Here is a 23,046-nt window from a genome sequence, read left to right on the forward strand (position 1 = left end):
CACTGGAACGAAAACAAAATTCTATCAAAGATTTATAATGGTCAGGGAAATGTTGACATCTTTTCTCTATTTGAAAGTTATTCAGAATACTTTACACAATTTTTCAACATTATCAGTCTGATCTGTTGTAATACAAAATCCCCGGTTCCCTGTAGACTTCACATTTTTAGCCTTGTATTGCAATTTTACCTGATAAGCTAGAGGAGGCATTTCAAAGGAGAGTTCTTGAAATTTTTTCTTACTTTTAAATAAACTTCAAACGTTTGAACCCTACGTATTTATTATAATTATCGAGTTATTAAGCAAAATGTGAATCGAGTATATCTTGGGACAGAGTATAGGAGTGATGGAAGGGTTAATGTCCAAATACATGTAAATCTTCATTAATTTAATAAAAGTTTTTTTCTATGCCTTGATAATGTCACAATCTAAAAGCTGGGCATTCCATCTGTTACCAGATAATGGTTTCTAACGGAGACTCAGAGCATGGAATCTGTTTCAATCAAAATTTTTAAGAGGGATAAAAAAGATAGCCTCAGGATGATTTGCTGTAGTGAGCACATAAGTCTTGGTTCATGGTAAGTAAGTCACCTGTAGTTAGAATAAAATAACATTAAATATTTAACATTTCATATTAACTGATATGTCTTTTCATCAATAACGCGGATAAAATAAGACAACAATGAATAAAGTAAATTACCTTATGACGAAACGTCAAAACATTAAATTGGTATTTTTATACGATAGACAATTTGTTTTATTATACTTTCATGTTAAATACTTAAATCTGATTGGTTTAGATGCAGTTGGTAATCCGTTCTATTACCCTCAGCGTTAGCAACACACTTGGCAACGGGTAACACAACGAATTGTTACATGCGCAAAAATTATGCGCGTATGGTTCGCCGTAGAATTCACTTCTTTTCTATATAAAAGCAGTAAAATTTTCTTTGAAAATAAGACATTTAGTATAATAAAAAAATAGTGCCTGTTTGGGAGGGTAACTGTTGAAATCGACACCCCTCGAAAACCATTGTCAACCTCCGTTTCGCTTCGGTTTTCTCGGGGGTGTCAATTTCAACAGTTACCCTCCCAAACAGGCACTATTTATATAATGGTTGATATTAGTCATTGGTGATAGTTTAGAAAGAAACGAAACACTTAACATGGCCAAAATGATCATTGAGAAAACAGCCATCTGGATCCAAGATTGCCATGTAAAACATCCTGATATGTATGTTTTATCCCATTTGATTATTTTTTTTTTAAACAGCATAATAGTGAAATTTTTACAGTTGGTTTCTTTTTGTGGGAAAAAAAATTGAGGGAAAAAAATTCAGTGCTTAGCTTAGTAGTAAGAGTGCCATTTTAAGGTAGTACAAAACAGTATCCGAAAACCAAGCAAGTCAAACGCTAACGAGATACAAATAAATGAGGTACATCATGTTCTACGTGTCTTATTATGACGTCATGCCGTGGAAGAACTGTTAGAAAAATACTTTTTCAAAAAGTGGGGGATGGGGATTTAAACTACTTTTTAAAAATATCTATTGGTGGAATTGTTTTGGTATTTACATAATATTATCTACATATTCCAACAATTTATATGATTGTTCTTTGTGGAATTTGAATGATAGGAATTTAAATAAAAAGATGAACTATGGAGAAAATTTACACTCTCTGTTTTGTACTACCTTAATTTTGTTAATTCTATGCTTTGCAAATGACACATTTGGACCTAAAGTCTCATGAGGCGTCACATATATGTATTAAGTATTACATTAGAACATATTTCGGTATACATGTACTTATACATGTACTTCATTGTATATGGTTTTCTTGCTTGAAAAATTAAAAACATAAATGAAAACATAAATATTGAAATTCTATTCATTAATAAAAAATAGATTAATTTATTACAATAATACAAGTATAAAAGTTGCACTTAGAGGACATGGACACAAGCTCAGACCATGATTTTGTTTACATTATACAGAGTTTAAACTTAAAATGAATGTGACTAATGTTAGGAACTGTTCATTTGTATTCAAAATGAACTAGCAGATAGAAAAAAATTGTTTGAAAAAGAACTTTAAAATTTAAAGAAAGAAATGTAAAATTACAAAAAGAATTGCTGTAAATGTCATGTGTCCTACTGATATTGCATCATCTTAAATTTGAGCTGAACATTGAAATTTTGTTAGCATTTAAAAAGAAATGTTATAAATTGACAAAAAATTCCTCAATTATCCTTTAAATGTATGTAACATGTACTAATTTTTCCATTGGATAACTGCAGATTAAAAAAGATATATCCCCCAATGATTTAATAGATCTTCCGCAACTTTTAACAAATCTTTACTGCTGTTGGTTTTCCTGAGATTGTTATGAATTTTGCTGACGGATGTCTGCAGCTTTGCAAGAGCAACCTCGTAGGATTTTACTAAAATATTATCCCGAGGATTTCCCTTAAGCAGTCTTCTGTACTTGAAATATTCTTGAGCAGTTAAATCACCAGGGAGAAGTTTCTCAATTCTGCTTGACATGGATTCAGCATCTTAAGAATCATATAAATATAAAAAGGAATTTAATTTTTACATGCATCTATCATGTGTATATATATAAAAGTAAATAGTGCCAAACATTTTAATATGGTGATAAATTTGAATAAGCATGGATCCAAACTTTTACACAAATTACACTTTATGATGTGCACTCTTTATTATTTTGTATCAGGTTATTATAAAGAAAACTCTATGAATTCAGACTTTGTAATATACAAACTTAACATGCAAAGTACATGTCTTACCTGATTTTTTTGTTTCTTGCAGGGGGAATGTTTATTTGAGGCTGACCTGTCTTCTGCAAAATTAATGTACTTGTATTGGTAAGATTTCATAGCAAAGTGTTCTGCTTTATTTGTCGGCTTTTAAAGACATTGTGCAGTTAAAACTTAATTGTTACTTGTTCTCACCTGTTCCAGTATCAAACAATTTCCTTTTGCACCTTGTAAATCTTTTGATTTGTTTGCTTCCAAATTTGACAGCTAAAATTAAAATGTTTACCAGTAATTAAAATATTTAAAAGAATGGTTTTTAATAAGAATAAAAGTTTTCAACTTCATTTCGGAATTTGCTATGTAGAGGAAGGGTGATAAAAAACCCAAAGGGCTACTCTGTGATATTAAAAGAGTTGTATAATTATTTCTTGTATGCTGGATTTATCGCATACTATGTAATAATTTTTTTTTCATTTAATATTAGAATCATTATGTTTTAAATGATGTACATTTCATAAAACTTTAAAGTATTTTTTTAGATATACCAGCTGCTTGTGTGGTTTGAAGATTAATGGAAGATGCACCAGCAGACTCATTCCCACTCGTGTCATTACTGTCCCCAATGTGGCTAACTTTGTCCCTACACAAAGTGACACCTACCAAAGAAAATGAAGGCATGTACTCATTGTAGAACATACAGTAAAATCTTTACCAGTACTATAAATTAACTTTTTTTGCATGCAAGAAATATTTTAGAATATACAAGAAGTCACTTTTAGTTGAATGAAGAAATTAAAAGTAGTGTTCAATAGGATATGAACTTGGTAGGTCATGGGATCAAATCCTGTGATGCCCAAAGGGCTTCTCAGAATATTGATCATGTACCATTCAAGTTTACATGTTTATATCCAAGTGAATGTTTTAAAGCTCACTTTACCCAAAGGCTCTGGTGAGCTATTCTAATCAAAATTTTCTGTTGTTGTTGGCTAACTTTTTACACATATTCAACTTTTTCTCCAGAACCACTGGACCAATTCAATCAAATTTGGGGAAATTGTTTATAGATAAGAGTGCAAAGTTTATTCAAATCAAAGAGATTGGTTACAAATATGTACATTGATGATGACTTCTATAGAAACAACTATTCTTCTTTTATAAAAAAAAAAAAAAAAGTAGGTTATACCTGCTGATACTTCAACATGAGCATCGGAGTGAGTTGTCATTACTATAGCTTTGTCTCCTATATCTTCATTACCCAATGTGTTGACTCCACTGCAGATATCAATGTCTTCTAAGTCCTCATCTCTTTTATCTGAAAGTGCAACCAGATTATTTTAATCATCTTGCTTTGCAAATTGTATTAACTGTTAGAAAAACAAATGCAATATTTTTGGGTGTACTTTGTGTTCCATACCTGTGAAAGCATTGGACTGCCCATAGGAGTTGGGTTAATTTTCCTGTACCTGTAAGTTAGGTTGAATTTCTTGTCCTGAGGAGTTGGATAGGTTGTCTTGTTCCTGTGAGCTATCATTTCCACCTGCAAGAGGAATTATTCGGCGTTTAGCCTTCAGCCAATACAGAGTACATGTATGTACGATATGTTGAGCAAACTTACTCATACTTTTAATTAAAGTTTAATTAAAATTTATTTAACTTCTTCATTATCTTGTAATGGTACCTCAACGGAACTTTTAGCTAAGTTAGATTGGTCATCAAGAATTTCTGAAATAATGAACAAGATGTCTAATTTGCTACACTTATTATATTAACGCTATATATTCAGGAATGTACTTAGCTTACTTAGAAAAAGGAAAAAATAGTGCTTTGTATATAGCTATTCAGAGGATGGTCTCAGAAATTTTAATACATAATTAAAAGGAAGTAATTCTCATGCCATAGTGTATACTAGAGTTTTGATTATAGAATTTGTCTTTAGTTTATATTAATTGTAGGGTTTTTACCTTCATTTCGTAGTATTCTTGATTTCTTTCCCTCAAACACTTTAATTTTAGGAAGTGGTAGCTGAATTCGCTTGGCTTCAAACTCTGTAAGGCACTTAGTCCAGGCCATGCTAATTCCTTCTCCATAATCTTGTAAGGTTTGAGACCTGAAGTGTAAAGTGGAGGGAAGTGGTTGTTCCAAACGTTTTGGTCCATCATGAAAGACAATTTGATCTCCTTCAGTAGACCACCAGTAATTTTTCCCAAGTAGAAGATAATCTGCAATTTGTTCAAGATGAGTCTGAAATAAGTATGGCCTTGACTTAAGAAGATGAAGTGGGAAAGTTGTATCTTCTGCTGGTGGCAGGAGCTTTGCCTGGTGGCTGATAATAGATTCCTGTTGCTTGAAGCTACAATTTCTGTTTTTACTCTGCTGTTGCATGTTGTATCTGAGGACTGCATTATCAACGACTTTTCCACATTGTCGAATGGATGTTCTTAATGATATTGATCTTAAGTCTCCGAAAGATCTTTCTTCCTGCTCTGGTATCAAAGACCGGAGACAGAACAGTCGATATGTTTGAGGCGCATGAACTGTAAGGCTGTGAAAATGGCACCCATAGAACTTTCGTGATGTCATTTTTTTGGGAACCCCAATTATGCGTTTGCAAAGAATACTAAAGTGGAAGCATTGATTGTGAAGTCTAAGAACTCTCTTTGGGGTTCTTTGGCTGTGTTGACTGTAGCAAGTCGAAATGATTTCTACCAGTAAGGTGCACATGTTTACTATATCTCTTGGGATTTTTCCTTCTAAATGCTGTGTGCCCACGAATTTTGCCAGTTTTTACTGCATATAATCTAGCGTCCGAACCTTTTAGCTGTTTTTTGTCTCCAATAGTTACTTCTGAAAATTTCTCAAATTCTTGTTGTGCTTTTTTGTTTTCAATATGTGAAGGAAGTTCTGTTATAAGATTTTGAACCACGTTTGATATGTCATGGAGAGGCTCACAGGCAGGAACTTCATAGATGGTCAGCATATCAGAGTTGCAATGCTCACTGCAGAAAAGAGCTGGAGGTCTTTGTATACCATGCATAATGGTGGTGAGTTTTTCTTGCATTTCCAGTTTTGAAAGGTGTTAACTCCCCGTGCCTCTAGTTCATCTATAAGATCATCTCTTTTCAAATTCGTTAAAGGGGACAAATTCTTCAAGGTAAATTGATTCCATAGAATCCCAGCTTTAAACAAAGGACTAAGTGCGGTTTTATGCAATTTTTGCCCCCCAAAATCAAAGTTTTAGAAAGAGGTTTAAAATAAGATGAAAAATAGTTAAAATCATATTGGAAATAAAAGTGTAAAAGGTTATCACCACAGTGACGTCATAATGTAGAACTAGACCATTTAATACAACATTCCCCATGTGTGATAAGTTAAACCAGGTATATACGTAGTGTATATCCCCGTCCTGCCATATTCCTTGTTTACACTGCTCCAATATGCAGGTACATATGTATCGTGGCGATTTCGACAATTGATATACATGTTTGTGTATTTAAAAGTACAATAATTTAGCCACAACATTTAAGTCTGCATTTAAATATCAATGATGAAGTCAATGAAGATGCAATTAATGTAACATTTTCATAATATTTTTAATTATAAAAATGTTATAATTAATTGTTTATGTTGTAGCAATATCAATGAAGATATGGATACTGGTCCAACAGAGAGTGATGCAAATCAATGTGAAATTGCCTGTCAAACAAGCGAACAGTGTAAGTTTGACCATTACAATCATTATGATTGTTTACTTTACATTTAAGAAATAAACAGCAATTTAAAAAGTTTACCAGGATATGAAGTTGGTTGGTCACATGATCAAATCCTGTGAAGCCCAAAGCTCGTATTTACGTTTGAAAAAGACAAATCGTCCAGAAGTGTTAAAATTAACAGATTTTAAGTTTACAATAATCCAAGCGATGAGTGATAAGCCCGTGCTATGACCATTGTGACGTCAAAAAAAGTTCATACAGAATCGAACGTTTTCGCTATTCTATATGTTCATATAAGGAAACTTATTTGCAAATGTAAATATATGAATTTAATTTTTTCTTGTGATGGACAGAAATTGCATGTACTTCAAATAGTCAGACAAAGGACAATGTATTTTTACGCTTTAATTTGATTGGTTTATTTTGAAGTTATCATCAATGTCCTCTCTAATGAATTTATTAGATTCTCAGAGATTTAAGATAGTCAGCACCATTTTGCAAATAGAAATTAGCTAGCTTCTGAAACATTTCAATTTGGAACATCTGATCCTCTTTAATGTTTTGAACAAAAAGACGCCCCGGAGACCATCATTTGTCCCTGTATCTGAAAAAAATATCCATTTGTCTTCTTTAATTCAATACTTCCATCAGCATTTTGTGTAAGGCAAACTGTGAAACAAAATGGGAAATTGGGGTATATAACTTATTAGTAATCCACAATCATGAATATGCCTCTCCAGGTATGAAAGATATTTTCTTTTTGCAGAATTTTCATTCCCTTTACCATATGAAGTTGCACTAGTAGAGAAAGTTTTGCTAGAAGATGGAAAAATGTCCCTTGAAAAGATTTCATTTACATTTTTTTTCGTTTGCAAATTTTCCTGAACTGTGATGCTGTTAGACGGTCTCGCCTTTCTCTGAACCACAATTCACAATTAGCTTTGTCTACAGTCTCCTTTTCAATTTTTTGTGCATATTGCAGAGATGTTTTAAACATCTCTACTATACTGCCATACTTTTCAATTACCGCTATGTATTTTACTATTTTTAAAAATACTGTGTCCCCACATTTCCCTGCATCAACCTTATTAGGATGATCCTGGAAATGCTGAAACTAAATTATAATCTCACTGGTTAATATCTATGAATTTATAGCTTTAATATCATAAGGAATGTAAATAGTGTCAGAGATCTCAGAAGTGTAACACTAAATATTTTAAGATTTTTGGAACAAATGACAATGTAGGTTGTTAATGCTAATATTTTATTTTTTATGTTGATTTCATTTTTTCCCCAAGTGGATCTCTCAATTATGAACCCTGTTACTTATCTTTCTTTAAAAAATCTTGAAAATATCTGGATTGTTTGGATTTTACAATCTTGCACATGCGCATTACATTCACGCTAAATCACGGGAGGCCCTTTAGTTTATGTTTCTACAATATCACATTTGCGTGGATAAACTCAGAAACGATATTACTAGTACGTGTAAATTTTCATTGAAAATTTGTCTTAAAGGAGCATGGTCACGAATTTGGTCAAAAATTATATTTCCGACTTTAATGTTTACAATGCTTCAGAAAGGCATTTTTAATAGGCAATCAAAATTTGAGTGTCATTCGTTGAGTTATAAGCAAGTTACAGAGCTTGCAATTCCTTGCTATAAAAACTAAGCTTTTGTTTTCATTTTGAATGTTGAAGAGGAAATTCCAATTTTAGACCTAAAATGAATGTGTTAAATGTTAGGAACTGTTTATCTATGCTTAAAATGAGTAAGAAGATAGACAAATCATCATGAATCAGTTTTTTACTGGTATATTGAACCTGTGTAAACAAAAACAGGACACGAGTCTTGTTTACATGACAAAGAATTGTGAGCCCCGTGTCTTGCTTATAACTTTACGACTGACTCTCAAATTTCATTTGATCATTAGAAATGCTTTCCTAAAGCATTGTAAATAATAAAAACAGAAAAATAAAATTTGACCAAAATCGTGACCATGCCCCTTTAAACACTGTGTTCATCAAAGGAATACGGGATATAACTCTATCTCAGTGCATTTAATAAGAAATATCCCGAGAGTTCCGAATGTCAACATGGTGTGTAAACGAGTAAAAATCGTTGGTGAAAAAGTGTTGAATTCTTCATTATAATGAAAAAAAAATTTTAGATGAAAATTTGACTTATTTTCAATGCAGCCTCATACATTTTCTCTAAAATCGTTTCGGAGCGATTAGGCATCTTAACTGTGGTGAAGGCCTGTTCCGAGACACAGTTAGATTATTCTAACGAAGCATTATTGTAGTCTTAAAGCTTGGTTACGTAAATGTCAACACTACGGTGTGTCAATGTATCTATTTCTTAAATGTCCGATATCATATGCAATGTCAATCCATGCACGCACGGGTCAAAATCTAGTGACTCTAATGGAGAAGAGTTTAAGAGACTGCCTGTTGATCAGCAAGTGTTTTTGTTTTTATGTAGAATAAGAAATGGACTTCAAGAAAAAGATTTGGCTTGTAGATTTAATATAAAGATTCAAAGTGTATCAACAATTTTTAATTTAAAGGAATCTCCAAGTACCGTATTTTTCCGCCGATTAGTCGGTATTTTTTTCTCTGAAGAGCACCCGACTTATCGTCTTGATCGACTTGTCTAGTGCTTGAGGACAGATAATTGTAAAAAAAAAAAATAGTATTAAAAATCTTGGTGCTAATCATCTTGAGTAAGCGGGTCATTCTCTCAGTTCTGGCCAAAATGAGCAGTGTAGATTTTTAGAAATAACATTCATAATAATAAATAATTTTTAATTGACTTAAGTTGTCTTTTCAACACTTGATTTTAAAGTTATCCTTAGCGCGACTTTTAGCGTAAAATTACGTCGTAATTTAACGTCCAAAATCACGTCTGTAACGGAAAAAAGTCAAAACCGTTACGGACAAAAACTAGTTTTGATCAAGGATTATTTGATAGCAATATTTTACGATAATTTTTTTATGGTGCTAACGTGTGTTTTTATTCCTATAAAATAAGTCTGAACGATAGTTTTTACTTATTACAATCATATTTACTGTTGATTTGTGAAACGGTAGAGACACCTTTGAAAGACCACAAAAAATATTTTTGAAATTCAATTTTATTTCTTAAAGGAGAAACGTAAACTAAAACAACAAAGATTTTTGACAAAAATTTAAATGCTTTAACAAAGTTGAATCAACAAATGATGAAAAAAAGAAGGACAATTCTTATGATTTTAAAAACCGTGTTATGTAACGGTAAAGAAAAGGTGTAACGGGAAAGACACTGCCTGTGCTTACTGTGTAGTGACTGGGTAACACTCACTAATAAATGGTTTACATATCAAGTGCCGCGCGCAGTAATCTTTGACCAAATGTCCGGCCGAATTTGTACATGACGCTTTGTCACATGTTCTGGTTCCGGAACAAACATTAGAACTTGTTCATAATCATACCAGATTATGTCCTCCAACATTGGCCAAAAGAAGCGATTGATTCCTACTTTATGCATCGCCTTCAATTCAACTGAATCCAGGTCAATGTCTTGAATAATGCCTGGATATGGTATTTTATCGTATACCACTACACACCACTTTCCAATAATATCTATGTCAGCGTTGCCATGAGTAAGAGGATACATCTGTATATCATGTAACTCATTTTCCTCTTGCTCTGGAACAGATGCTTGAGAAACATCTTGCTGTGGTGCAATGGGTTGTAAAGGGGGCAGAATGAAAGTAGCATCTTTTGCATTAAAACTAGAACTGTCCATAGTTTTTGTGCAGAAACAGGATAGATGTCGGGTTCGCACTGCATTTGGTTTCATTGTTGAGCGGTGACTGATAACTTGATGAATCATCATTGTGCCTGGTATGGCTTTCAACGGAATAGAGGACATTTTGTCCATATCAAGGATGGAATCATCTGTGATCATTAAAAGATCCACAGCAATGTTGGCCTTTTTCAATGCAAGATAAAACTCGTTTGCATCAGCAATATCATTACCGTGTGAAACAAGCTTATCCGCCGTGCGCTTTATAAGCCCCCCAACACCGTCAGGTGCCCCTTTGCCATGGCCTGCCTCTGAAAAATTCCAGGTAACTGTTTCAAACCCAAAAGTATTGTGCATTACTTCCTTCATAAGGAAAACATTCTTCCTTGACCGGTACTGTGTTGTAGGGCCATCTGACAAAAAATGAACTTTGTCTATGTCTGGGCAAGTATCTTTCAATTTGCTCAAAATTGGAGACAAATGCGCCCAAATCGCCCCAGGATCGTGTCTGGTATTTCCAGAAATCCTACAAAACGATAAAGGATTAGTATTCTTTTTGTACAATACCCCTGTATTTAAACTAACCTGATTTCTAGATACACCGAAATGCATTCCCAGAACTTCTGACTCTAGTTTGCAAGCATAATTTTCTGAGAAGTCTACATGGACAAGACATTCGTTACTTGACAAATCATCTTTCAGCGATTTCACGTGCTCGTACTGATGCCTTATATTAAAAGATGCCTACAAACTTTTGAACTCAACAACCTGTTCATTTCATCCAACAGATTCTCTAAAGTAAAGAAAATCTTTTCTTTAACAGTAACTTGCACACTGAATTTCTTTTTCTCACCATTGGATTTCACAGTTTCTCTTTCCTCATGCCTATTTTTCCATGTGTATACCCACACCTGCTTTCCTTTGATATCATCCTCACATTCAAACTCTATCTGCTTTTTCTCACATTTCTTACACTCTCTGTACATGCATTCTTTTGTGACATGACTACAACAAATCTTTTCACTCAGTTCTCTCATTGACTGTTTGCTTATAATTTTATGTTCTTTTAAACGGTCCATCATGTATTGCATGTTTGCGTGTAGCTTGCAATAGCAGGTATCTCTCTGGTCACACTTTGGGTCAATTATCCAAAACGGTTTCCACCTACAAAATGATGCATATGAACACCGTGCACCTGGATATTCAGCACAAAATGACTTGTGCAAATTTTGCAATGTATTATTTAAAACTCTCTTTTGCATTTTAACTTTATTCCTTGTAATTGTATTACTTTTGCCTGGTAGAAGTCTTGTGTTCACATCCCTTTCTAGAAATTCTTGAATTCTTTCATGAATTCGTTTGGCCAAGATCGAATTTTTCTTTTCCTTCCGAGCAAAAACTAAGTTGTTTCCGTAACGCTCATTTGATCTAAGTCGCTTATAAGAAATGTGCATAGTTTTTGCTAGTCCCATCAGCTTATAATGTCTAATCAATTTCCCAGATACGATTCTTGAAATAAGCTGTTTCTTTCTTTCACTGCTTGATTTCCTCATCTTTTCTTGGATGTCTTTTACAACAATGTTACTAAACAGTAATTGCCTTTTTACTCTGTTATGAACATCGTGGCCTTTCAATGTTCTGTCTAATTCTGATCTTGGAGAGTTTGAAATTCTTTTCCTTAACCTCTCATATCGTTTTCTGTACTTGTCTGCTTCTTTGCATTTTTTGTCAAGAGATCTCTCCAGCTTAGGAATTCTTTTATATGCTTTTGCTCTCTCTCGCTTGACCTTCAGCCTTCTCCTTCTACGTGAACCACTTTCATGACCGTCAACCTCTGCTGGTGATGATGGGGGTGTAAGAATCACCTTTTCCTTTTTATCTTTTTTTAATTTCCTTTTTGCATTTCGACACTTTTTTCTAATAGCTCTTTTTTCTCTATCGTTGCATTTACTAATGCTTCTAAGCTCACCGGTTTTCTTCCGTTTTTATAACGTTGTTTTTCTTTGTTCAGGTACTGGGCATATTTTGCAGGATCGTTTTTCATATTTTCCCGGTACTTTCGTATTCTCTCTGCTGCTGACATACCCATGTTTTAGCAGTAACAATTTCAATTTGTCCTTTTCCTGAAGATATTCGCTAGCGTTTTTTTCCCACCAACTTCTTTCAATTAGTGTTTTGTAGAGATATTCTTGGTTGTATTATCAGAAAGATATCTGGTTGCTTAAATCTTCTTCGAATAGTAAAAGTTCTGCCTCTTGTCTTTGAATAAGACGTTTTACAACATTCTGCGACATTTCCTAAACAATAAAACAATATTATGTAAAGGTAAAATGTAAAACTTATGCTTGAAGGTTATTCAGTCTCTACCGTTACGACCTAGTCTCTACCGTTATTCTCATAGGTATAACGGTAAAGACTGTAACGGTAAGGAAAATAAGTAAGAAAATTCGGTTTTGCCATTTAACCTTGCCAGATAATCACTATCATAATTAAAACGTGGAATGAAATTTGTTTAATCTTAACATCATAAAATTTGATTTTGGCACACTTTATTTCAAATTAATTGTAACATGTAAACGGTAAAGACTTTTTATGAACCTAACCTTGTTGTCTTGATTACTTACGTGTTAGTTTTTCCTCTTTCGACCTTCGTTTTTCTCTTCCGGACCTTACTTTTAAATTCAAGAGCGTCCACAACTTTGATGTCAATTAAATTTTAAGATTTAGATTTTTTAAAACGAAAATAAGAAGCCCAAACCAAAAACGTAACGGTATTGACATAATATAAATGACAAAGAAAACCATCGTGTAGTTTTCAAGTTTTTAATATTTTAAAATTTAAATTTTTAATTACCTTATTGACAGAAACGCGGTTTTAATTTGATATTATAATTCAGAATAGGCCTAAAGTTTGGAAGTCCATTTATGGACAATTTACAGTTACAGAAATTCAGATACTGGACAATTAATTAGGTCATAAAATTGTAATTACAAATTATATATATTTTATTTCAGTTAATGTCAAATTGTGCTTTTCATATATTTATTCATAAAACATCAAGTTTACTAATTAAATGTAAGTACAGATATTTAAATGATTGGTGGACAGTAATTATCCTTCAATCATAGAATGACCCAAGCAGTGTGATTGAAAATTACGTTTTTGAATTCATTGTTCATCTTTAATAATTATCATTTTCACTCATCTCTTAACACTAGAATACCTAATAATAACTGTTATTAAAAAATGGTACATTGTTTTTAATCAATTAAAAGTTTTACCGTTCCGGTTTTATAAACACATCGTAACATGGTTCCATATATCACTAGTGGGAAGATAACATTGCGCAGTAAAATTGAAACCAAACTTGAATGGAAAAAAATATTGCAGTAGGTCCGGGGAATCTTTTTTAGGTTTTATTCTTTTATTAGTAAAGAGTTGTTTGTGGAAAGTATAAATAAGAAATATTCTATGGTCAAATTCAATTTTAAAATACGTAATCGGCAATTATCAATACTATAGTTTATACAGTACGACAATACGTATATGTATTTACGTCTTGGATCACTTAGTTACTGGCCACATAGAAGTGTAATTATTCAAAACATGCCTTCTGTATATAGGGAAGAGTTTCCTAATTGTGGTGCTATTATTGATTGTACTGAAATTAAGATTCAAAAGCCATCATTATTGTTCTGCCAAAGTCAATGTTACAGTGAATATAAATCAGCAAACACTTTAAAATCTCTTGTAGTGTGTGAGCCAAGAGGATCAATCTTATTTGTGTCAGATTTATACTGTTGATCTATTTCAGACAATGATATTTGTGTCAAAAGTGGATTTTTTGAGTATCTAGAATCTCTGATGCAGCGAGGATATTTACATCCAGGAGACTCTATAATGGCAGACAAAGGTTTCCGAATCGAGGACAAACTAGCTGAAATGGGAGTTAAGCTAAATATTCCTCCATTTGCGACTAGTGCCCATTCAATGAGTGCAGCTAATGTGACTCTAACAAGGAAGATTGCAGGATACATGTGGAGAGGGCAATTAACCAAATTAAATGTTTCAAACTTTTAAGTAGAAAAATCCTGCAAACTATTAATGAATATTGGGTTTGTGCTTCTCTTCTTACAAACTTTCAAAATACTCTTGTGAAACAACCCTAGCAAGTATCTGTATGTATTGTTAATTTGAAAGTTGTGCTTTTGAAACTGGCTGATGTAAATCAGGTTTTGTTAGGGTATCGGTGTACTGTAATTTTTATCTATATTATTCTATATTGAATATTCTATATTGAAAAACATAGGAAGTAACTGGGTCAAACAATTCTGATTTGTTATTAATGATTATGAAAACTTTTGGGCATGGAACTAACTTTGATATAAGCATGACTGATTATACTGGTAGAAGTATATTTTTCATAATTGAGCATGACTGATCATATATTGAAGAATGTTTTGTAGTTCAAATGACCCATTAAGAATTATTATGATTAATTCATTGATTCTAGTTGAACAATGTCTTAGGTGTACTAATGTGATCATAGCACATTTTGCTTAGTAATGTTGGTGACACAATATTGGAAAATATAATACTTTTTTTTTGTTATGCTAGTAATGGATGAATGATGTTAATTTGTTTAATGTGTAGCATTCTGTTTAAATTTGCACATTTATGCGACTTTTGCACATTTATATACATGTATATTTTTCAGAATAAGTAATTTTTAAGAATTCAATATGTATTAAAGACATACATGTACATGGTATTTGAGCATGGATCCCTCTTGAATATTTCCACAAATAGATTGTTGTAAACTAATGTCCTCCTGCAGCAAATATGATAAAGGCAGTTGTGGATCAGCTTAAGCCTTTTAACATCCTCAGGGTACATATCAGGAATTTTATTTAAATTAAAGGGCAATTTTGTTACCAGATTTTTTCTTTTCAAATGTTGTATATTGTTGTGATTGTAAATTTGTGAATTTGAATCTAATAAATCAAATTGATAATTAAAGAAATTGTTGTATACGTTTGATTTGGTTTGTCAACAATAACTGGCTTCTTCTTTCTTGGTGTAGGCTTAGGCTTTGAAAAAACTATGGTTGAAACTGGCTCAGGCTGAATTTTTGAGCCTCTTGGTTTATGCCATTGTTGAGGCAAACTTGTACATGGAAGTTCAGCAGGGACCTCATTCAACCCAAGGCGTTTATAATGTACAGTGTACACCAACGCTGTGGCATGAGCACAAGTCCCAGAAAGTCTACTCGTGAACAAAGATATTGTTTAGCTTGTAATAACTACCCATTTATCATGCCAGTATGATTAATATACAGTAACATGTAGCTAAAGATACGAATAATGATCATTTATTAACCTAGATCACTTTAATTATGCACATTTAATCTATTTTAATTCAAGAACAAAGTTGACTTCTTTGTTCGAGTTCGCCACGATTTACGGAAATGATGGCAGTGATACTGATCGCTTTTTAATCAATCAACTACCGTATATCAGGTTTTTTCCGCGTCATGTTTTTTCCGCAAATCAGAGCCTAGAACGGTAAATAAAATTTACGCGAATCAAATTTTCACTATTTCAAAGTCACATTAAAATTATACATGTAAATCACGATTGTTTAAACCTGTGAGGTGAGAGAAAAAAAAGTGTCTAAATTGTCGCTCTTTGTAATGAAAAATTCTGACAATAGAACCATTTACACGATTTCCTGAAAGGGGAAGGAAACTAAAAATACGTTGTACAATAAATCAATTAATTATCATCTACTATAATTGTAAATCGTATCTATTTTCATTAAAAACCCCGGAACAATGAATAAATCAAGAAAATCGATCGCTTAATTTAAATTTCCCGCCGCCATGGGGGCTGCCGTTGAACTTTAATATATGACGTCACACCATCTATTCCGTTTTCTCTTATCAACATAACAATCATGATATTCGCTCTAAATGACAAGTTCTGGAAAATTTGAAACAATATTAATTTGAGACCGTTCTTTTACCTTTGCAAACTACAAACTAACGTCAAATGGAGCATGTTCGTTGAAATCTAAAAGCGGAGGTAAGTGTCGGAGAAATCTCCGCGTAAATGTGGAAATTGTCATCAGATGCCAAGTGTCATAGAAAATGTCTTCCGTCGTTATTTCGACATGGTAATTCCGACTTTAAAGAATGAATTTTAAACATCCCGATTACAATTATAACATTTATTCAGTAAGCGAAGAACTTGACTTGGAATAAAAAATTCAATTGAGGTCGTTTTCAACTTTGAATGATAGCAGATTAACAGCTGTCATTTACTTATGAAAATGCATATATTTATGCATACAATGATACATGTATTTATTCTTTAGATTGACGTGTGAACTCAAACATTATCAATTTTGTTTAGTCGATTATTTGAGTAACAGAAAGGCATAAACCAGCGTTAATTATATTCAGAGCACTGTGTACATTCATTTGTATATGTAAACCAAACCGGAATAGATGGTGTGACGTCAAAATAATTATTTTTTTTTGTTTTTTAATACAAAAGAGTTCTACATCATGTAAGCCTCCAGTAAATACGATTTCTCCAACTTCAAACGTTCATTAAAGCTTAATTACGTATTTTATTTTCAAAACAGCAAGACCACATGTGATAATTTACACCACTTTATTAGAATAAATAAATTATGTTTTTGACTTTCCTTCCCCTTTAATTTGAAATAATTACCGATAAATTTTTTCAGAGACGTAAACAGTCATAAATAAATAGATCATGTACCGTTACATATACAAGTAGCTCAGGTATAATTAGACATCGGTTTACTCAAGGAATGCGACCGTTTTAATTGGCTTGTCAATGGATTATTAAATAAACAACGAGGCTTATACAAATCATCATTCTAATATATCGTGCTTGTCCTTCGATCCCGCAATTTGTACCTCTAACTAAACTAACTGAACACAGTTCACCGTACTTTTACCTACCTGTTTACTTTATCAGGAAAGAGAGAACTCTATTACAAGAACAAACTTTGTATCAAATTTACGCTGACTTATTTTCTGCGATTCGAAAATCGTCGCGAACAAAGCGGAAATTGGATACACGCGGAAAACACCTGATTATACGGTATACAAAAATCAATTATTTGTCACCAATAAAACAATTTTCACTCACCCTGCTTGACAAGAGCATTGGCTTTCGTCAATAGCACATTTATTACAATCTATGGTCATGTTTACTTTTTGTGGGTCTTCACTCTTTATCATAGACCGGTAACATTTTGCCGTAATTTCTACGGTTTTGTCAGTGGTGCTGTATATTTTTTAGCATGAACATAACCGTTGATGAAAAACTTGTACCCCTTTCCCTCGCACGAGACGACATTGTAACATTTTTAAAGAATTCAATCGAAATATCAGGTGAAATAATATTAAGAGCGTTTGTAGTAGCCGCCATTGTTTACCCTTTTGTCCGAGGCTGCCGGGTTGCTATGACGTATCTACGGTGGGCGGAGCTAATGCTTAGGCTATGGAACGGTGTATTACTGTGATGCGGGCATAACTGGGTGGGGGGGGGGGGGTATTGTTTACCCGTGTTATTCTGGGATTATCTACATTTCAAAGAAGGATGTAAACCATTACACTCAACACAAATATGAAAAGTCCTACAGTTTTGTTTTTCACATACTCCCTGAAAATTGCAAGAATAGCATTTAAACTATTTTGTTGGAGTTGAAATGTTAGTTTTGACTACTGGCTGCATATAAAACAGCCATAATTTTGCATCAACTGAAGCCCAGCTGAGACTGGAATCAATTGGATTTTTTTTTCAATCTTAATGGAACATATCGTATTCCCTCCAGTTACAAGAATTTGGTGAACGCTCTGCACATTATCAATAAATAGAAGCAAAAATTAGAATAGCATCTGTCCATAGTTAAATAGACACTATCGTTTCATCTTTGTATTTCGGTTTGACCTGAATCACCCCAACATGATATACAATATGATGCTGAATATCTGATGCAGGTTCTTCCATTAACATCTTGTTAAAGGGAGTTGGACACGATTTTGAGATCAACAATTTTTTATGTATAAAATGGTTCACTGGTGCATTTTAAATGATTGACCAAAATATTAAATGTTAATAAAAGTCAAGTTACAAGCGAGATACAGAGGTAAGAATTGATTGTTATGTAAACAAAGCTCGAGTCTTATAGTTGTTTACAAAAAATATAATGTAGAGAATTACCATTTCTAAGACAAAATGACATGTAATAAACATTTTAAACTTGTTCAATATCTTCATAAATACTATTATCAACAACAACAAAAGATACATTTGATTGAAACTTACACAAATACAACACATAGGTAAACATGACAATATTCGAGCTTTTTTTACAAAACAAGGAATTACGAACTCTGTATCTTGCTTATGACTTGATATTTGTCAAACAAACAATTTGTACCTGTATTGGTGCTAGATCCTGCTACTGAAGGCTTGACCGTCTGCTGGGTGAATGCTGACTGATCCGATGGGGCACTTGCCCAGTCTAGAACAGGTTGTACAGTTGGTTGTACTACATGGACTGGCAAACTTTGGCTTCTATCATGTCCTCTACCTGTAGACTCGGTAACTGCAACTGTGGAAGGACCGCTGGAGGACGAAGTCACATTTGGCCTCCGTGTAGACGCCCGGGGGGCTACAACCGCTCCCCTTGTCAGAGGTCTGGCGCTGGTGCTAGCTCTCAACATCTCGTGAAATAAGAAATTTGAAGAAATATTATAAGGGTAAAATAAATTTGTAGTTATATTAGAATGTTTCAATATCCTTATTTACATATGTTTATCTGAAATGATGCACACGTTAAGATTTTTTTACTGAATTAATAATGCTTAAATTCACGGCAAAAAGTTATATGTTTATGTTTATAAAGCAATTATTCAATTTAAATTCAAAATTTACCTCTTCAACTTTAGATGCACTGAAAAAAACTTTTAGGATGAATTTGTGCCACCTGTCAACTTTGGATTAAGCAGGAAAAGGAAGTAGCAACTGCGCATGCCCAGTCATATAGCTGTATTAGACAAGATTTATGGATCTTGCAACAATGACAGTTAACAAGAGTTATGGATCTTGCACCGTTGACATCACACATGTGCTTAAAATAACCTGGTTTATCCAGAGATGAGAAACCTATTAAACGTAAATGAAATTTGTTTGAATTGTTGAGTAGCTTGACTTTAGTCCTGTACTTTCTTCTTCGTAATATCACCGAGATTCACTTAATCGCGATCCCGATGCTTAGAGATGATTTAAACCAACGCATTTTGAAATACCACTTTTTTTTTATTAAATATCAGCACGTAATGTTATAGTTACAGCATATAATTAAGAAGTATCAGCATAGATTGACAAAGTATCCGCATGTATTTTGAATAACAGCATGTAATGATAATGTACTATATAAAGAAAAGATAACAGCATATGATGTTAAATACGGAAGCTCATTGAGGCCAGCTTCGCAAAAACAATAATTTCTTTTGCATTTAAACGCAATAACTATGATTGCGTTTAGTCGCAATCTTTTGCGATAAATCACAATAAGTTTTGCGTTTAAACGCAAAAGATTGCAATTAAACGCAATAGCTGTTGCGTTGAAACGCAAAGAACATTGCGTTTTAACACAAAAGTATTGCGTTTAAACGCAAAAAATTATTGTGTTTTAACGCAAAGCTAATATTGCGTTTAAACGCAAACATTTTTGCGATTAAACGCAATAATCGTTGCGTTTAATCGCAAAAGGTATTGGGTTTAAACGCAATAGTTATTGCGTTTTATTGCAAAACTGTTTTTTAATTTGAATATGACTTTTATATTCAGACCAAAAGAAGAGGTTAATGTTGTTAGGACATACTAATGTTTTGCTACAATCATCCGTCAATGGTTTTTCATATTGTTTCTCATAAATCGAATCTTAATTATTCTGTAACGTTTCGAGGAATCGGTTACCTAGTCATTCCAAGGGTCTTGGGGTTGAAATTAAAATATTAAACAATAATAATTTTCCTCTCTAAATGATTGGTGATTACAATTGGCCTACAAATATTTACAAAATTGGCCTTCCCTTACGTAGGGTAAAATCACAGAATGAATATGGTCGGCCGGGATCGACACTTTAATAATTCCACGGGATAAACGCTATTTATGCCTTATTCAGGCGGTAGTGATTTCCCGCGACACGCCCTAGCTGGATAACCTACTGAAGAGGTAAACCCTTAGCAGAGGCAGTCACTTTGTTAATGCCTTATGCAGGACGGACAGTGTACAACCTCTAAGTAAAGGCGTACCCCTTCCTTAATACTACTAGAGTATCAGCGACGACTATTTTAAAAGTGAGCGTCTCGGAGAAAGTCTTGCAATATTACCAAAATCGTCCACAAGCGTACATCTTAGATATTTTAAAAAGTGTTTAAAACTGAAAGATTATCCCATAAAAGTCCAAATTTTGAATTCAATTGCTTGCTGGTGTCGTTCTATTTTTAGCTGTGACCTAATTTGAATAATGGCCCAAATATAAATCAAAACCCAAGAAAAATTATGGAAAACAATGCAGTTTGAGCACTAAAAAAAGAAAAGAATAGAAAATTTCTCATAATTGTTTTATTATTATATATGTTACCTAAAACTTCATTTTTTATAATACCAATTCAAATTATTAAAACTGCCCATAGAACCATGAAAAAGAGATTTTGAAAACTGGCAGTTTGCCAATTTTGCGAGATGTATGAAAATAAACAACTTTGATAGAGGTATAATATACCTGTAAACGCCCGCATCTTCAAAATTTATCATGATTTTTTAAGGAGAAGGCATAAGTGTAAATTTCTCAAAAATCCTCTTTTGGACTCTCAAAGAATAACACGCAATGATAATATATTGACTGATACATTCCATCAAAATAAGCATATTCTAGCATATTATAAAATACATTTATATTTCAAGAAATAAGTTATTAAATGGATTTTGAAAGAATAAAATAATTCAAAATTGATATTTTCTTGTCATAAATATTTGTTTTATTGATATTATCGCTCCCCAAACCTGTAAATTAATTTTTGGCTGTGAAATATGATTTGTAAGATTTACCTCCCCTTTGATGCAATCTCTAGGCAGAGGAGGTTAAAAAAGTGAAGAGACGCCAAATGGAGGTCACATTGAAAACATAATTTATGACAATGGGGTGAATACAAGTTATTTGATCATTATGACCTTATCAGTTTCCATCAGAAGCAACCATGAGATTATTTTAATTTAGCTTGACCTATTTTTTCATGAAAAATGGATGAAAACGCACTAGGTTTAGCAGCTGAATGTCCTGCTATATGTAACTTTTATAATGGATCCGGAGGATCTGAATGTGATCTTGCAAACATTTGTTCTGTTTATGAGTGTGACAGGGATATTATGAATCACTTATACAGTTTACAAAGTGCACAAATTCTAGACAGGTGTGTGTCTAATGCTCACATATGTCCTGAGTACATAGTAATATTGTATCGAAGTGGGTATTTCATTATCGATAAGGCAGTGCTTTCTCTGAAAATATGCCTGAAGCACCGCGAAGAGTTGGGAGCAAGGTGGAAAAGATCAAAGAGAACTTGTTCTTATCCTGATCATCGGGGTAATATGAAAGCTGAAAGAGGGGCCAGTCCAAAAATGTGTAAAGAACTCTGGTTAAAAACAAGACAGATTATTCCAGTAGGATCAGGTAAGTTATTTTTACAGTCACCTTAATTCAGGACGTTGAAAGAGTATCTAATATAAAATATTCTGAGAAAATTAGTGTATTTTATAAACAGGTGATATCTAAGAGGACCTCTATATCTAGATATAGATGTAATATAGATATTAGGGTCTGTAAAGATTAAAAATTACCGGTACTTTAACAATTGACCTTAACTGCACATGCGCGGATCCAGAATTTTTTTCCAAAAGGGGGGGGGGTCCAATGAGAGATAGTTTTGTTTTCTGGGGGAGGGGGGGGGGATGAGGTCTTACTGTGTATTAGTACTTTAGATCACTACAGTGTGTTTTGCTTTAAAAACTACTTCAATTTCACAATCATATGAAAAATAAACTAAATAAAAATATAACTTGTCACAATCAAAACATGTGTCAAATTGTGTTACAATGCACAGTGTAGTAATTGAACTTTGATCTTATGTGCAGTATTTACTTGTAGCAATTTGCAAAAGGTGCTCAATGGATCATAAGAAGAATGTGTCCCCATCATACAATGTAAAGTATGTAGAAGAACTAGGTAATAATTTTGCTGTATATTATTTAGTTATATACATAAATGTAATAAACTGACAAACATCCATGTATACAATTAGAAATTGTAAACTGAAGGACTATATTCTAATTATTGAAAGCATTGTAACATGTCGAATGATTTTAAGGATTATTTTCAAATTAAGTCAAATGTTAAGAACATAACATGAACATGTAGATATGCATGCATGAACAATGGATTTGAAGCTTAAGAAATTTTGAAAAATTTAAAACTGCATGTATTGTGATATATTGTGCAATACCAGGTTTGTTAATTATAGATATATATGCAACTTGGGGTTGTCAATGATACATTTAAGCTTTTCATATGGGTATTATTTTTAAAGTAATTGTTAAGAAGACCTTATTATTTTACTTTCAGAGTGGTGTAGACTGTATCCGACATGTATGAAAAT

At 33.0% G+C, this 23,046-nt stretch overlaps 1 protein-coding gene and 1 long non-coding RNA gene across 2 annotated transcripts; both read left to right on the plus strand.

Moving 5' to 3' along the window:
- Positions 1 to 308: 308 nt before the first annotated feature.
- LOC128187059 (uncharacterized) lies at positions 309 to 3,446 on the plus strand. Its single transcript, XR_008244028.1, has 3 exons — positions 309 to 578; positions 2,832 to 2,887; positions 3,319 to 3,446. It is a non-coding gene; the product is annotated as an uncharacterized LOC128187059 (long non-coding RNA).
- A 17,911-nt stretch (positions 3,447 to 21,357) lies between these two features.
- Positions 21,358 to 22,690, plus strand: LOC128186802 (uncharacterized). The gene is made up of 2 exons (XM_052856701.1): positions 21,358 to 22,064; positions 22,539 to 22,690. The coding sequence occupies exons 1-2, from the start codon at positions 21,635 to 21,637 to the stop codon at positions 22,667 to 22,669; spliced, it is 561 nt and encodes a 186-aa protein (XP_052712661.1). The 5' UTR covers positions 21,358 to 21,634; the 3' UTR covers positions 22,670 to 22,690.
- Positions 22,691 to 23,046: the final 356 nt, after the last annotated feature.

The sequence above is a fragment of the Crassostrea angulata genome, chromosome 6, assembly GCF_025612915.1.
Source record: "Crassostrea angulata isolate pt1a10 chromosome 6, ASM2561291v2, whole genome shotgun sequence".
NCBI classification, from domain to species: Eukaryota; Metazoa; Mollusca; class Bivalvia; order Ostreida; family Ostreidae; genus Magallana; species Magallana angulata.